This window comes from Passer montanus, unplaced genomic scaffold (assembly GCF_014805655.1).
Source record: "Passer montanus isolate IOZ18808 unplaced genomic scaffold, ASM1480565v1 scaffold132, whole genome shotgun sequence".
NCBI lineage: Eukaryota > Metazoa > Chordata > Aves > Passeriformes > Passeridae > Passer > Passer montanus.
In genome coordinates, this window is record NW_024360055.1 from 78,890 (window position 1) to 93,591 (window position 14,702).

The 14,702-nt window shown below is 46.7% G+C and overlaps 1 protein-coding gene across 3 annotated transcripts; it reads right to left on the minus strand.

Annotated features, from left to right (window-relative positions):
- Positions 1 to 13,666, minus strand: PM20D1 (peptidase M20 domain containing 1). 3 transcript variants are annotated; one of them, XM_039699413.1, is made up of 14 exons: positions 13,455 to 13,666; positions 11,727 to 11,813; positions 10,764 to 10,996; positions 9,109 to 9,195; positions 8,236 to 8,369; positions 7,682 to 7,801; positions 6,843 to 6,918; positions 6,577 to 6,638; positions 6,259 to 6,337; positions 5,151 to 5,222; positions 4,494 to 4,662; positions 3,714 to 3,813; positions 2,872 to 3,027; positions 1 to 12 (listed from the first exon to the last, which is right to left on the minus strand). In XM_039699413.1, exons 1-13 carry the CDS (start codon positions 13,648 to 13,650, stop codon positions 2,898 to 2,900), a joined length of 1,545 nt encoding a protein of 514 aa, XP_039555347.1. In that variant the 5' UTR covers positions 13,651 to 13,666; the 3' UTR covers positions 1 to 12; positions 2,872 to 2,897. The 3 variants fall into 3 exon arrangements, with proteins under 3 accessions (XP_039555347.1, XP_039555346.1, XP_039555345.1); XM_039699412.1 differs by lacking the exon at positions 1 to 12 and adding an exon at positions 1,402 to 2,312; XM_039699411.1 differs by lacking the exon at positions 1 to 12 and having other exon boundaries at positions 1,402 to 3,027.
- Positions 13,667 to 14,702: the final 1,036 nt, after the last annotated feature.

The window sequence follows — 14,702 nt, forward strand, 5'->3', positions numbered from 1 at the left end:
CACAGTGACTCACTGCAACACAAAAAGAATAGCTCCTGGAGTCATTCATCTGTGTTTTCATCATGTGCTTGGCACTCTCCAGTAACTGCTCACACTGCAAGCTTGGAGCTGATCTTAACAGAAAAGGCATCATTCATATTACTGTTGTTATTGATGTGAATTCCACACTCCACACAGGAAAAGATGTTTTCAGAAGCATCTCCTGGACAGTGAAATGGGGTGGGAAGGGACCTGTTCTGTCAGGAGCTGTGTGCAGACACCAAACATTGAGTGACTCCCTGGAACTGTGTCACACAGCCATGACCTGGCAGCAAACGTGATAAAATAAAGAGGCTTAAGAGCACAAAGGCAAAGCTGCCCCATGGAAAAAGCAGGGATAATCATCAGGAGGGACTGGGAAAATGGGTAAAGATGGGAATGTGCTGTTTCCCCAGTGGATGCTGCAGGACAGGCTCTGTTTAAAGCACTTTGGGGGCCCCTGAGGCTGCAGCAAAGCTCTGCTGAGCACGTCCCCAGTGCAGAGGCTCTGCAAGATCCCAGGCCTGGCTGATGAGCTGCACTTAATGAGCTCTGCAAGGAGCTGCCCCAGCCAAATCTCATGGCACACATTCACACAGGAGCTGCCAAACCCAGCCCTGCCTTCCCAGCACCCTCTGCCCTTTGCTGCTCCTTCAGCAGCAAAATGAATCTTCTGCCTTTGAAGAAACAATCCTCACCAGAACTGAGGTGAGGGGTTTTGGCTGGGGGAAGTTTACAGAAAATAAAGGATGCTTTATGTCTTTAGGACATATTTGCTGGTACTACAGGCAAGAAATCCCTCCTTCCTCACCACAACAGCGTGACCCAGGTCAGGATTTTCACAACCTGTGCTCTCTCATGAGATTTTTTTTTCCCCATTTTCTCCCTGTTTTCCCATTTTTCCAGTCTGTCTGACTGGCAGCACAACCATCAGCTGTTAAACAAAATTGGCCCCCTACAGCCACAGCCAAAGCAAAGGCTTTAAACTCAGTTTTACAGAGATTTGCCAGAGAAAAAAACACCACCAAATCCTTCTGTGCACCTCCCACTGCCAGGCTGTGCTCCATTCAGTGCTGTGCCCTGACACATCACTTTTGCTGTGCCTGCACACAGGAGCTCACAGGGGCAGTGACACCTCCACAAAAGAGCCACAGACACGTGCCTGAACAAATCACAAAGTGCAGCAAACCAGAAAAGATGCAAACTATTTACTGCCCAACAATGCCTGGCCAGGCTGAGCTGATTTTGTGCAGAAAAGGCAGCAAAGATTAAAGCTGGCTGGAAAATAGGTGGGTTTGTTCTGATGGAAACTTTATGGATTGCTCAGGTGTGGAAATGACTTCAATTACACAGCTACATAAAAAGACTAAATAATCATCAGAAAAGAATTCACATTCCTTGTTTTATTAGATGCAACTGTCAGTTTTGTTTCAATTATTCAGTGATACAGTTGGAGCCCTCTGGCCACAGTGATAAGATCAGACTACAAATAAATAAGAGGACGGTGGATGGAAAGTATTGGAATCACAGTTCCATCAGTGTTTTTCAGGATACATTTCAGGGTATTTCCTGTACATTCCAGCACATTTCACAGTATGAATTTAGAGCAGAACATCCACCCATTCCAGTGCATAATTTAAGCCCTGAAAAACAGACACATCAGTGCAGCAGGAGGAGCTGCACTGGTCCTGCAGCACAGGCACTGGCACTGTCACACAGCAGCTTTCAGGCTTTTCTTTGGCTAACATCACTTTGTTAACTATTTATTGATAGAATTAATTTCATTAACTGATTAAATAAATTATTTGTCTAATTAATACTGGTAACCCAAACTGCCAAGGCCAAGAGAATGTTGAACCCTTTAGTGCTGTCATAGGTAGGCAAGAAGTGCAAGATGAAGCAGAGTCAACATCCATGGCCTGCCTTCCCCAGGATTCCCAAAAAACTGAGCAGGAAAATGGAAATTTCTTGCACTGGCAGTGAAGGAACAAACCTCTGAGCCCTCTGAACTGGGAGAAACTGAAGGGCTTCACATTCTTCACAATCAAGTTCTCAGAAGAGCAAAGGGGAAGCATAAAGTGATTCAGTGAGAAAAGAGATGAGCAGACAAGGATTTAATTCCTTATTTAAAGCTGCAATCCCTTATTCTGCAATCCCTTATTCTGCCACCCAGTTGCACAACACGCCCTGAGCCACACCATGAGTCAGGGAGGGAAAAAAATCATCACCAAAATGATGGGAAGGAAAGTTTGCAGCACCTCCTCAGTTACAACAACATGGAAGTCCTGGAGTACCAGAAATAGAGTGAGGAGTCAGTGCAGCCATGGGAGTGAACACTGACCCTGGCTCAGAGTACCAGGGATCATCCCCTGGGAAACTCCCCTGGGAAAACCCCCTGGGAAGCAGCAGGGCCCAGCAGCAGTGCAAGAACCTCTCAGTGTGGCTGTACAGAGACAGGAACCCTTTCAGCACACCACAAACCCTCCCCACGAGCTCCTGGCAGAGTCCTCACCTGAGAAAGATCCATTCACCATAAAAAAGGAGTTGGTCAGAAGCTCACAGGATGAGTCACCTTCCAGTGGGGAGTGACTGCTGATTATAGCTTAGATTTTTAGTGATTACCAATTTCAGAGGCTTTAAGTGTTGATAAAAATTAGTGTCAGATTAATGGCTGCACATCAGACCATGGAGAGCAGAAATCAGGGCTGTTTGTGGGGCTTGGCCAGGTTCCTATCACACAACCAGCACTTTTCCCATCTGTATGTAAACCACAATATAAAAAAACCCAAATTCCAGCTGTAGCTCAATACACAAGACAAAACTGCATCTTCAGCCCCCTGTCCCAGAGTCCACCTGCAGCTGCTCTTCCCAGAAGTCTCTCAGAGCTCGTGGGAGTTGGCGTGGGGCTCTGGAAGTGTCTCAATGTCACAGTTCTTGATCAGCTGAAAGAGGAACTCCACCTGTTTCTCGTAATTCTCAATGGAGATTCTCTCATTCAACCCATGGATCCTGGAGGAAAAAGGACATTTTTCAGGCCAGGGGGAATTTCTGACCCAAGTGCACAAACCCAGCACCCTGCTTGGCTGGGTTGACTTCACAAAGCAGTGCACAGCAGAAAAACACAGCAATATAGGCCAAAAACTGCACTGCAACCAACCCAAATGTACTGATTCAAAGGCTCAGAGCCTTTGTCTGGAAAAAACCTAAAAATCTAATCTTGAAAGAATCCTAATGGCCCATTTCTTGGCCATTCCTGTAGAGCCAGAACACTCCACTCCTGCATCATCTGCACCTCAATAAAATGAGAAATCTAAATAAGCAAACAATCCCTTGCATGATGATGTTGTTATCACATAACTTCAGGACATTTCAAATCAATTCAGAGTGCCAAGTGTCCAAATATGTGGATAAATCTGCAAGGACAAGGCCAACTACCAGAACAACACCTCTCACACTGCTGCAGCACACAAAGGATCCACTCAGCACCACAGAATCGAACACCTGAATGGGTCCTGCCTGAATTTGAAGGAACAAAGAGCCAGGGCTGACACTGTCCCAGGTAATTTCCATCCCCAGCACCCAAATCTGCAGGAAATGGGTGAGCTGACAGCGTGGGAGGCCAAGGTACACAAGGCTGGGTTTCCTTCTGCTCATGGACCTCCTCTTTCCCCGTGCCCACGTGCAGAGCTCAGTACCTGGGGAGATCATCCTGGTTCAGGAGCACAGGGTTGAACCTGTAAATGGCCTTGGTGACGTTGGTGAAGTGCCTGCTGTCTGTGTTTCCAATGCACGTGCCTGGAAAACAAACCTCAGGTTTGTTCTGCAGGAGAGGAACAACTGAACTTCAAAAAGTGCCCCACCTTTCCCCAGGAGAGAGGAAAAGCAAATGATAACAGTCCTGACTGCATGAAGAGCAGCACTGCAAACACTGATTGGCACATGCTGGAGAACATTCTCCCCTTCAGGAGCAGGAGCTGAACACACAACTCAACCCAAGAGCAGCTTTGACACTCAGCCTCCCCAAAAATTTGAGCTTCAAACTTCAATCAACAACTGCACAGTTAGGAAAGAGCTGCAAGAGAGGGAAGGAGCTGGGATCATAAGGAACAATACAGAAAAGCAGGAATGGCTTTGCCAGCTATGAAAACAATAAAAGAAGAACTGAAGCAAGAAGACCTCCTCCTCTCCCTCACAATTCCTTTCTTCCCTGAAGAGATTCCTTTGTATGTGCAGAGAGCCCAATTCAAGGCTCATTGTTTCTGTCAGCTTCCTGTTTGCTTTTTTACTTCCACTACTAAAAAACAACATTAAAACTTTGAAAGCAAAAAGAGGGAATGGAATAAAAAGAGGAAAAAACAGCTGTTTCCAGCAGTTAACAGCTGGGGTGGAAGAGTACACAGCACATGGAAACAAGGCAGTGCTGGGGGAGGGAAAAGCAGAAGAGGAAACAATCATCATCATGTGCCTGCTGTCACCTGGGACCACACTGTCAACATCTGGGAAAGTGTCCAGGATGGTTCTTTGAAAAATATGGACTGCAAATGCCTGCTCATCCCAAGGACTGATGGGCAGGGGGTCAAAGGCCTCCACCACATCAATCTTCACTCTGTCATCAGCAATGGTGTTCCTGACTGCCTCCAGCACCTGGGGGTGAAACACAGACACAACAGGAGCACAAGAAATGAGAAAGCAGCCCTTGGAGACATCAGCAGATGTCCAGCTTTCCAGAAAACATCTGTCTGTGAGCTGTCAGTTGTGGCTGCACACACAGGCTGAAAGTGTGTGTCAGTCCCTCTTCTGAGTGCATGGCTGATACTTCAGCTGAATTTTTTCATCAGATGCACATCTCTGTCTCAAGGTACTGCTGAACTGCTTCAGCCCTGGACGGCAGGAGCTCAGCCTGCTGCTCCTGGAAACTATGGCCAAATAATCCAGAAAAAGCTTCCAGAGAGAGAAACTTCCAGCAAAGGCTTGGGGAGGGAAGAGGTTTTGTACTGTCAGCATTTCACAGCTGCCCTGGGCAGGACAGGCCTGTCAGGCCTCCTGAGGAGTGCAGGATTCCCAAACTCCCCCATTCCACATCCCAGATGATCCCAGTGGCACAAAAGCTGAGGAGATGTGAGCAGGGCTACCTCAGCAGCTGTCTCAGCTGAGTGGATCCTGAAGTTCACCGTGGCTCTCGCAGAGGAAGGGATGACATTCACCTGGGAAAAAGGAAGGGCCAAAGTTTCAAAGGAAGTGAAAACCAGAATAAAATGCCAGCTGAAAACTCAGAACTGCTCAAACAACTGCAGGCCTCGGGTGCTTCACTGTTTCCAAGGGTGATGTCTCTTACACTGTAAATCCTATCTAAAATGCAGATAAATATACAAAGAAATATTCATCAAATCAAGAGAAATGAAGTTAACTGTTACTTCTATAGAAGTTTTTATCTTGAGCTAAGCTCTCTCCCTTCAGGAAATTTATACTGAGAAATTCTGAAACTGGAATTTTTTTAAAGTGGTATTTTTACCTCATTGTCACAGTACATGCTTCATATTTGGGTAAATGTAAGTCTCTTAACAACTGATTTTTATTGAACACATAACTCTTCTTATCTACAGACTGAATATTTACAACTTTGTTAAACAAAACCATGTAATCTTTAAAAAAAAAAAAACCCAAGGAAGCAGGGTGTCACTTCCCTCCTGGCCACTCCGTGTCACTGTTCAGCCGCTGCATCTTTTCCTGTCCAGGGATGCTTTTCACTCACAGATTTATTTTTTTTTAGAGACACACCAAACACAGCCTGTTTGTTTTCCAGGGCTCCAGGATTTTTGGACAGCTCCACCTCCTTATCAGGGCAGGATCTGGCTGTTATCTCTCAGTCCAAGGTGCACATTTAACACACTTCAGGCAAACCCCAGACCTGTGCTGCAAATGTCTGGGTCAGGGAAGTGTTTGTGACTGTGACAGTTTCAAATATTGCCTGAGACACTTTGTAGGATTATGCAGAAACCACATTTACTTGTCTGTGCTGAAATATTAACAATTTTAACAGTGGTGGACAGAGATCAGATACTTCTGAAAGGAAGTGATTTTCAACTGTGATTTTCAAATCCAGGCCATATGTGAGGCAAGAATGAGACTGCGGCACCACACAGGGCCCACACTGACTTAGAACTGGATATAAATAGGTGGAAATTAAATGTCCTAATTGTTTCATCATAATTACACAGAGAAAAACCCAAATGAAAGTACCTTGATTCCTGCATTAAACAGTGTGACTGCAGTGGTCGTTCGGATCAAGGCGTTGGTGGAAGATTTCCAGGCAAGGACTCTACAACAATAGATACAAACATAATTTTTCAGATAAGTTGAATCTTGCTAAAAAATAAGCACCAGAATTCCACAGGCAATAAGCTGAATGATGGCTTATTCAATTAACAGAGGGGTTATTAACAGGAAACCACTGAATTATCTAAACTATAAAATAACTGATTTCCTGGGAAGATTAGAATGGCTTCATCTTTTAAGGGTGAGAGGCTGGGGATGTTTATCAAGGATCTCTCTTCTTACCTGCTGACAATAGGTGAGAACAGCCACAAATTGCTCATGATGATGTTGAGAGGAAACTTGAACTAAGGGCAAGAAACAAAACCATGAATCAGAAAGTTTTCATTCGTCAAGAGCACGGTGGAATCACTTGAATATAGACAAAACAATTCCAGCAGGAACAATAATTTGGGAGAAAAACCAGCTATTTTATCCTTTCTACACAACTAAATTCTTCACTGGGTTACTCTGATGGAAATTTGGGAGTGAAATCCTGCCTGTCTCCTCACCTCTGCTGCGAGGTGCTCCATAGTCATGACCTCTGGGCCGTAGCCAAACAGGTTGCGCAAGGGATTCTGCTCCAGCCTACAAAACAAATTGTTAATGTTTTCAACACTGAAAAGGTTAAAAAACAACTCTTGGCTGTTATTGCTCCAGAAGGATGTCAGGAATTTGATTTGTGAAATGGATCTCTGTTATTGGAGATGCAATCACACTCTGCTCTGCTGGTAAGTAAATGTGCAAGCACAGCTCCACAGATTCCTGGGCATTCCAGTCACGTGCAGAGACTTCCTTTGAGAAGCAGCAGAAAAAATCCCAAAGCCTGGCTCCTAGAAATACATGAAAATCCAGAAAAATAGCACACAAACCCCACCATGTCTGAACACACTAAGTTTTTGTAAAATATGTATTTCTTAGCCAATTTGGTATCTACACAGTGATGTAAAGAAATTATTTCTGCAGTCACATTATGACTTTATTCCATGTTCACTGGCTTGGAGAATTCCCAGCTGAGGTAGCAGGGATGTGCAGGAACAAATCCTGCCACCCAAACAAAAGAATCTCTGTTGCTACAGAGGAAATTAGGGCAGACAGCACTTGTCTTGCTTTTAAAGAACTGGCTGACACTTGGAACAGCTGAAGTGCAAAGACTCTGCAGACACCTGGCAGTTGTTCCCTGGCTGAGAGGTTCATTTCTGCCCTTCAAAGTGAGCTACAAACTGCAATTTCAAATATAGAACAGCAGATTGAAAAAGACTCTAAACACAAATATTTAAAAAGTCATTTATCAGTGATTCAGGAGGTTTTTTGACTGTTTTTTTACATCAGGTGACAGGGAAATTCTCACCTGGCCATGGCTGCTGCCAGAATGCCAATACTTGTCTCCTTAGGAGGAAAGGATGAATGCCTTGGCTCCTTTTCCACAGTGAAGTTCAGTGTCATTGAACCTTTTTCTGTGACAGCAATCCTGGACAATGATAAATTAATCAATTAATTAACAAATGAATGACGAATGTAATTCCAAACACATATGCACAGACTGTAGATAAAAATAACGACTCTGCATAGTTTCAGAATGATAAAAACCACTCAAGCAGCAACAACAAATCATTAACACAGTGTTTAGATCTGTGCAGGACTGACTCTGGGCTGCTTCTGCAGTGAGCAGAGCTCCACAGCACAGAATTAAAACGCTCAGTGAACATTGTGCCTCTGTCAGCATGACTGTGACGGGCAGCAGGCAGAGGCTGAAGGTCCCTGCCTTGCACTTTGTGCCACTGCTGCAGCTCCAGCAGCACCAACGCTGCCACACGTCCTGAAAACATTCTGCAGTGACATCAACAGTGTCATTTATCACTGATTAATGACTGAAAATGAATCACATTCTGTGGTCACTCTTACATAGCCACTGGCTTCTTCACCCCTGCAATGACGCCGTCCAGCACCGCGCTCCCCTCATCCAGCAGGAAGGAGAGTTCCACTCCTCTGGCTTCCAGCAGAGCTGCAATTTTCTTTGCTCCCTTCAGCCCAGACACCTGTGCAATGCAGGCAGAGGAACTGCTCAGATCCAGCCAAAACATCGGAAGGAAAACTGGAAAGCACCTTGCTGTTGGCTACAGCCCAAAGAATGCATGAAATCCCCTGGGGAACAGCTCCAGAGCAACCATAAAGATCCTTCCAGCAAAATTAATTGGAGATCGTTAATGGCCTGATAGCAGATGAATTTATAGCCATGACGAGGAGTGCTCTCAGTGATGAGTCACTGACTGCTGCTTTCATTTGGATATCTCAGAGCTGTAAACTCCACAGATTACAACTGCAGACCTATTTATTTCAACTATTAATAATTCTTTGTCTTTATATTTTGACAGTGCCTAACCAAACTCACCTCCCCCTGTCCCTGTGCCACTGGAACACATCTGCCAGTTCTTCCTGAACATTTGGCACAACCATGTGAATCTCAACCCAGCTCTGCCTGTCTCCAAAATGGGATTCCTGCTGCACCTTCCTTGCAGAAAAGAATCTGAAGTGACACCCTCCAATGTTCTTTTCCCTTTGCCCATCACACCAAACCCTTTGTGAATGTCACTCCAAGCCAAACAATCAATCCACAACCGTGACCTGGGGCCTGACACAGTATCTCCCCACAGAACCCAGAAAAACAGGAAAGACCTTCCAGCTAAACAATGTTTCAAAATGAAGTCCTGTTACCTAGAGGAACAATGCAAACAGGTTGTTGTTGCAAGGAAAGGAAAGAAAATACCAAGAAAATACCTCCTCGTCGTGGCCAATGCCAACATAGAAGGAGCGGCGGGGTCTGTAATTCCTCCTCAGCAGGAATTCCAGAGCTTGCAGAATGCCCTGCAGGAAAGGCAGAATGTGCTGAACCATCCCTGGGTGGCAATCAGGAGAATAAATGCAACAGAATGCAGCGTGATGGAAGAGAACTGGGATGCTTTCACAGCCCTTGTGCTGCTCACAGCTAAGCTTTGATTCCTACAGCTCCCACTGAGGATATTCCCATTCCCTGGAAAAGACACTGCAGTGGTTTTGATCAATAATGCTCTGACAGGTGCTAGGGCAGGGACATGAAATACAGAGCAGCTGGTTCAGGGACAAACTGCACAGGGAGCCCCCAGAGCCAGAATTATCCAGGAATTCACTGTTCCCTCACAGTGCCTGTCACACACCCGGACTGGCTTTCTGCAGCTCCCAAATCCAGGCAGTTTAAGGAGCTGCATGTTTTGTAAAGAAGTGCCAAGATGACAGAAACAGAGCAAGAAAATTAATCTGTGAATGAGAAATCAAAAAATCAAATCTACCATTTGCTGTGGATATATATATATATATATATATATATATACACATATATAAAACAATACATTTGCTCTATTACTCCATCTCTCTTTTTCAATTGAAATGACTTAATTTTTCACATATCACCTCAATTGTCAGGACCCATTTTTGCCACGTTCACTGAAATTGCTGATTAGATTTTTTTTTTTGGCCATTTGTGGAATTAGTTGTGCAGTTCACAGCAGAATGAAGCACCAACCTAAACTTTTAAGTTTCAAGGCTTTGAAATTGATCATTAAACATCCTGAAACTTTCTAGGAGTGTGTCCTGTGTGACACTAAACATCTGTTCAAATTTAAATACAGGGCTGCCACGGAAGTCATCATCAAAGTCACAAAGGAACATTTTCCGTATTAATTTTTCCATCAACTTTTTCCCCATGAGAAATCTTTCCCAAATCCATCTTTTCTGAATCCATTCCTCCCAAATGTGTTCAGTACAACAGCTCTGTTCTGCCATGGGCTGGATAAAAGATGCAGGGTTGTTTGTCTATCTTATTAAACAAACACATTTAATTTGAAATTCAAGCCTTTTCCAAGGGCCAGTTTTGGCCTGGAGTGCCTCTGTGACACCTGGGAAAAAGGGCAAGGTCTATCCCTGGTTTCAAACACAGCATTTGACAGAGAACTATGGAATGGTTTGGGTTGGAAGTGACCTTATAGCTCATCCTGTGCCACAGGCAGGGAAACTTCCACTATCCCAGGCTGCTCCAAGCTGGCCTTGGACGCTCGCAGGGATGGGGCAGCCATGGGTTCTCTGGCCACTTGTGCCATAAAACTTTAAACTGGCATTTAACCAAACACATCTGCATCTGTGAATATGATTCTCCAGATTCTTCACAGCTTTTAACCCTCTTTTCTTCAGTAACAGTGAAGAATGAGTGAAAACACTCCATCTTTAGGAAAAGCCGGGAGAAAACTGCAGGACTTGGAATTGATCCAAACCAGGAACTGATCCCCGGCAGAAAGAGGGGCGAGAGAGAGACACCACAGTGAACTCCCAGAGGCTGGGCTGCTCCCCTGTGCCTCTCCCAGGCCGTGGCTGTGTGGAAGGACATTACCAGGCACACGCACAATGGCAGAGTTTTTGTTATCCAGCGCTCCTCGTCCGTAGATGAAACCTTCGTGCTCTGCAGCTGAGAAGGGAGGGAAATCCCAGCCCTCGGGGGCAGCAGGCACCACATCCATGTGTGCCAGCAGCATGTAGGGCAGCAGGCCAGGGGCAGAGCCCTCGACTGTAAACAGGTGGCTGTATTTCCCAACAATTTCATGGTGGATGAACTTGGAAGAAAATACAGCCGGGAAGACTGTTAAGAAAAAAAAATTAAAGACACATGTAAAAAAATTAACAATAATGGCCCATTTTAGCACTATTCCATAGAGTTGTCAGCTAGGTAGCATCAGGGGGGAACTGTAAATAAGACTGGCCACAGCAGAGAAGTTCTCACATTACTAGCAATCCATCTCATTTGGGATTTGAAACTCTCCCAAACAAAAGGAGAATTCTTGTTCAGCAGTGCTGCAGCTCTTTTGCAGGGAGCAGTGATGGAACTGCTCAAAAATTAGCATTATTCCATAGAGCATTATTCCATAGAGTTGTCAGCTAGGTAGCATCAGGGGGGAACTGTAAATAAGACTGGCCACAGCAGAGAATAAAACTTCTCACACTTCTACCAATCCATCTCATTTGGGATTTGAAAGTCCCCTAAACAAAAGCAGAATTCTTGTTCAGCAGTGCTGCAGCTCTTTTGCAGGGAGCAGTGATGGAACTGCCCAAAAATCAGGTTGAAGCAGCAGCAGCCATCCTCTTTTACTTTCTTTATGGCATTTAACCATCTCAAGGACCAAAAACCACCATTACAAGAAGTCTTTTGAACTTTTGGGGCCATTGATACCACTGCTACAGAGGGGAGACAGGTGACATTTCTGACAGGGCTTTCTTCAGGAAAAATATAAAAATCTCTTATATTCAGGAATGATACATGCTGTCTTGAATTTGTTTATGAAAATAGAGCAGCAAGACTGAAAGTCCAGTACCTTTCTGAATGTAACTCCCAAATTCTGCCATGGCAGTTGTATTCAAATCCTCTGGAGACCTGGACACAGTTGGGATTTTAATGGCCCCTTCAAAGAAACACAGAACAGAAATCACTCAGCACCAAAACCAAACAAAGCTCGAATTCCACTTCAAAAGTGGAAGCACATTTATGTTCCTGAGTGCTTTTCCAGGCTTTAAACATTATTTCAGAGCACAGCACGAGCTGCCATGACCCAAAAGAGACTGATGTGCTTCAGCTGGGCCGTGCACAGGCAGCCACCAGCATTTCCTAACAGCTCAGCCCAGGCATCTCTCCAGACAATGTGACTCCACTTTTCATGCTGAAGTGTTGAATGATATCCTTAGAAATGCTACTGTCCAGGAGCAGCTGCAATTTGCTTGGGTGATGATTCCCCAGAGCCACAGGCTCCTCTGGCAGCTGAGCTGGCAGTGCAAGGCTCTTTCTCAAGAGTTAAGCAGGTTGTGATGGTTATTACACCTCCATATTGCTTTATAAATTAACCTGTATAAACAGACAGGGCTTTTGTTGGCCCTTTTGGTCTGTCATTTAAACAGGCTCTCCAACATCCAGTCCCTGTCCTGCAGAACATGGGAGTAACTCAGCCCCAGCTGCCTTTCCAAGCAGCAGCTGCCAGGAGAGGTTATGGATTCTTTTGAGGTCATGTGATTCATGAATTAACACAAAAATCTATTGTGAGCCTTCATTTTCCCATTAAAAAAGAATGCAAACACGATTTGCTAGGCAATAAATCCTACAAGCCAGCAAGGTATGAGGTTCACACACAGGGTTTTATCACTTGGTGCCAGATTGTGGTTTCCTGCACAGTGCCAGCCCTACTGAGAGCTAAACCCCTCAAATCTCCTACGTCAGACAGCACAAACAGCCCAGCACTGGTGAGCAAGAACAGGAAAGGGAGAAAATCCCCACAGTGACTTATGCAGTGGACAAAGGGATGTCTGGAAACGCCTTCACGGGTGTCTGGCAAAATTCTGTGTGTACAAGCAGGAAACAGTGGAGAAAATCAACACAGGGCAAGAATTGGCTCAGGAGAAGCACAGGATCGCTGAGGCTGGAAAATCCCTCTGGGATTACTGAGTGCAGGCTGTGCCCGATCCCCACCCTGAGCACTCAGTGCCACCTCCAGGGATGGGCACTCCAAACCCCCCTGGGCAGCCCCTTCCAGCCCTTTCCAGGAGGAAATTCCTGCTGGTGTCCACCCTGAGCCTCCCCAGCCCAGCCTGAGGCCGTTCCCTCTCCTCCTGTCCCTGTTCCCTGGGACAAGATCCCAAATCCCCCCCGGCTGTCCCCTCCTGGCAGGGAGTTGTGCAGAGCCACAAATTCCCCCTGAGCCTCCTTTGCTCCAGGCTGAGCCCCTTCCCAGCTCCCTCAGGACTCTCCAAACCCTTCCCAGCTCCCTCAGGACTCTCCAGACCCTTCCCAGCTCCCTCAGGACTCTCCATTCCCCTCCCTGGACTCTCTAAGCCCTTCCTGAATTGCAGCGCTCAGAACGGGACACGGCGCTCCAGGCGTGGCCTCAGCAGCGCCCAGCACAGATTTTCAATCACTTCCTTAGTCCTGCTGTGACTCCTTCCATGGAAAGCACCCTGTCAGTGGCTGCCTCCACACGCGCCCCGTGCCCTGGGTCCCCCCTGAGGAGGGGCCGGTCCCGGGGCGAGGGGGGCTCACAGCGCTCGGGCCCCCTCACCTCGCAGCGCCTCCTTCAGCTCCCGCCGCTCGCCCGCGCTGAGGGCGGCGGTGCCGGCGCTCCGTGCCCAGAGCCGCGGGAGCCCGGCCGGGGCTCGCAGCACGAAGGCGCGGAGCAGGACGGCGGCCGCCAGCGCCAGCAGCACCGAGCCCAGCGCCAGCAGCGCCACCGCCACCGCCCGCCGCCCGCCCGCCATCACTGACCGCCGCGCCCCCGCCGCTGATGGGCGTGAGCGGGAGCCAATCGCCACCCGCCTAGTCAGCACGGCGACCAATGGGAGTGGAGGGGAGGCGGGGTTGAACCGCTCCTCTCGCGGGGGCTGCTGGGAGTTGTAGTTTGCAGCGGATGTGGCGGCGGCAGAGGGGAGTGTGGCGTTGAGGAATGGTTTGCGTTGGAAAGGATCTTAAATCCCATCCCATTCCACCCCTGCCGTGTCAGGGACACCTTCCCCTATCCCTGGGTGCTCCAAGCCCTTCCCAGCCTGCCCTTGGACAATTCCAGGGGTGGGACAGCCACAGCCTCTGTGGGCACCCTGTGCCAGGGCCTGCCCACCCTCACAGGGGAGAATTCCATCCCAATACCCTCGGGTGCTGCTCCCAAAGGATGGGGATAAAATGAGTTTCCATGGGGGATAACCATCCCCAGGCTCATTGGGGGCACAAGTGAGGCAGGAGAATGCCAGGACTGCCCAAGGGACAGCCCAGGGAGTCTCTGTTGTGCAGCCCCACTCCTGACAGACTTTAAATCCACCTGCTTTTCAAAATATGTCACTTCTTTCCTTGGTTCCACCAGCGAGCACAACAACACACTCCTCATTCCCTTCTTTACAGCTGTTCTGAATGGAATGTGAAGATTTATCCCAGCTTCCCATGGCACAAACTGTCCCAGGATGCCAAAGCCCAGATGGGAACAGCCATGGTAATCCTGCTCCTGAGTCAGCAGAAGAGGACAATGATTGTTCACACATTCTTTATTATCAAAAAAAAAAAAAAAAAGAAAGAACAAAACAAACATTAAATTAAATAAATTACAAACATTTCTGAGCTGGTTACACATCATGCATTTACCAAGTAAGGCTTCAGAGCCAAAACATATCAACTTCACTGTTACTTACTTAAGAGCAATGATGGGAATATTTTACTGGAAGTGAAAATATTTCACCAATATGACTTTGAGCTCCCCTAATTCTCTGCCCAGGCACTTGGGAATTATGACTTTGGCCACATTGTGCCTCCAGCAGTGGCATTT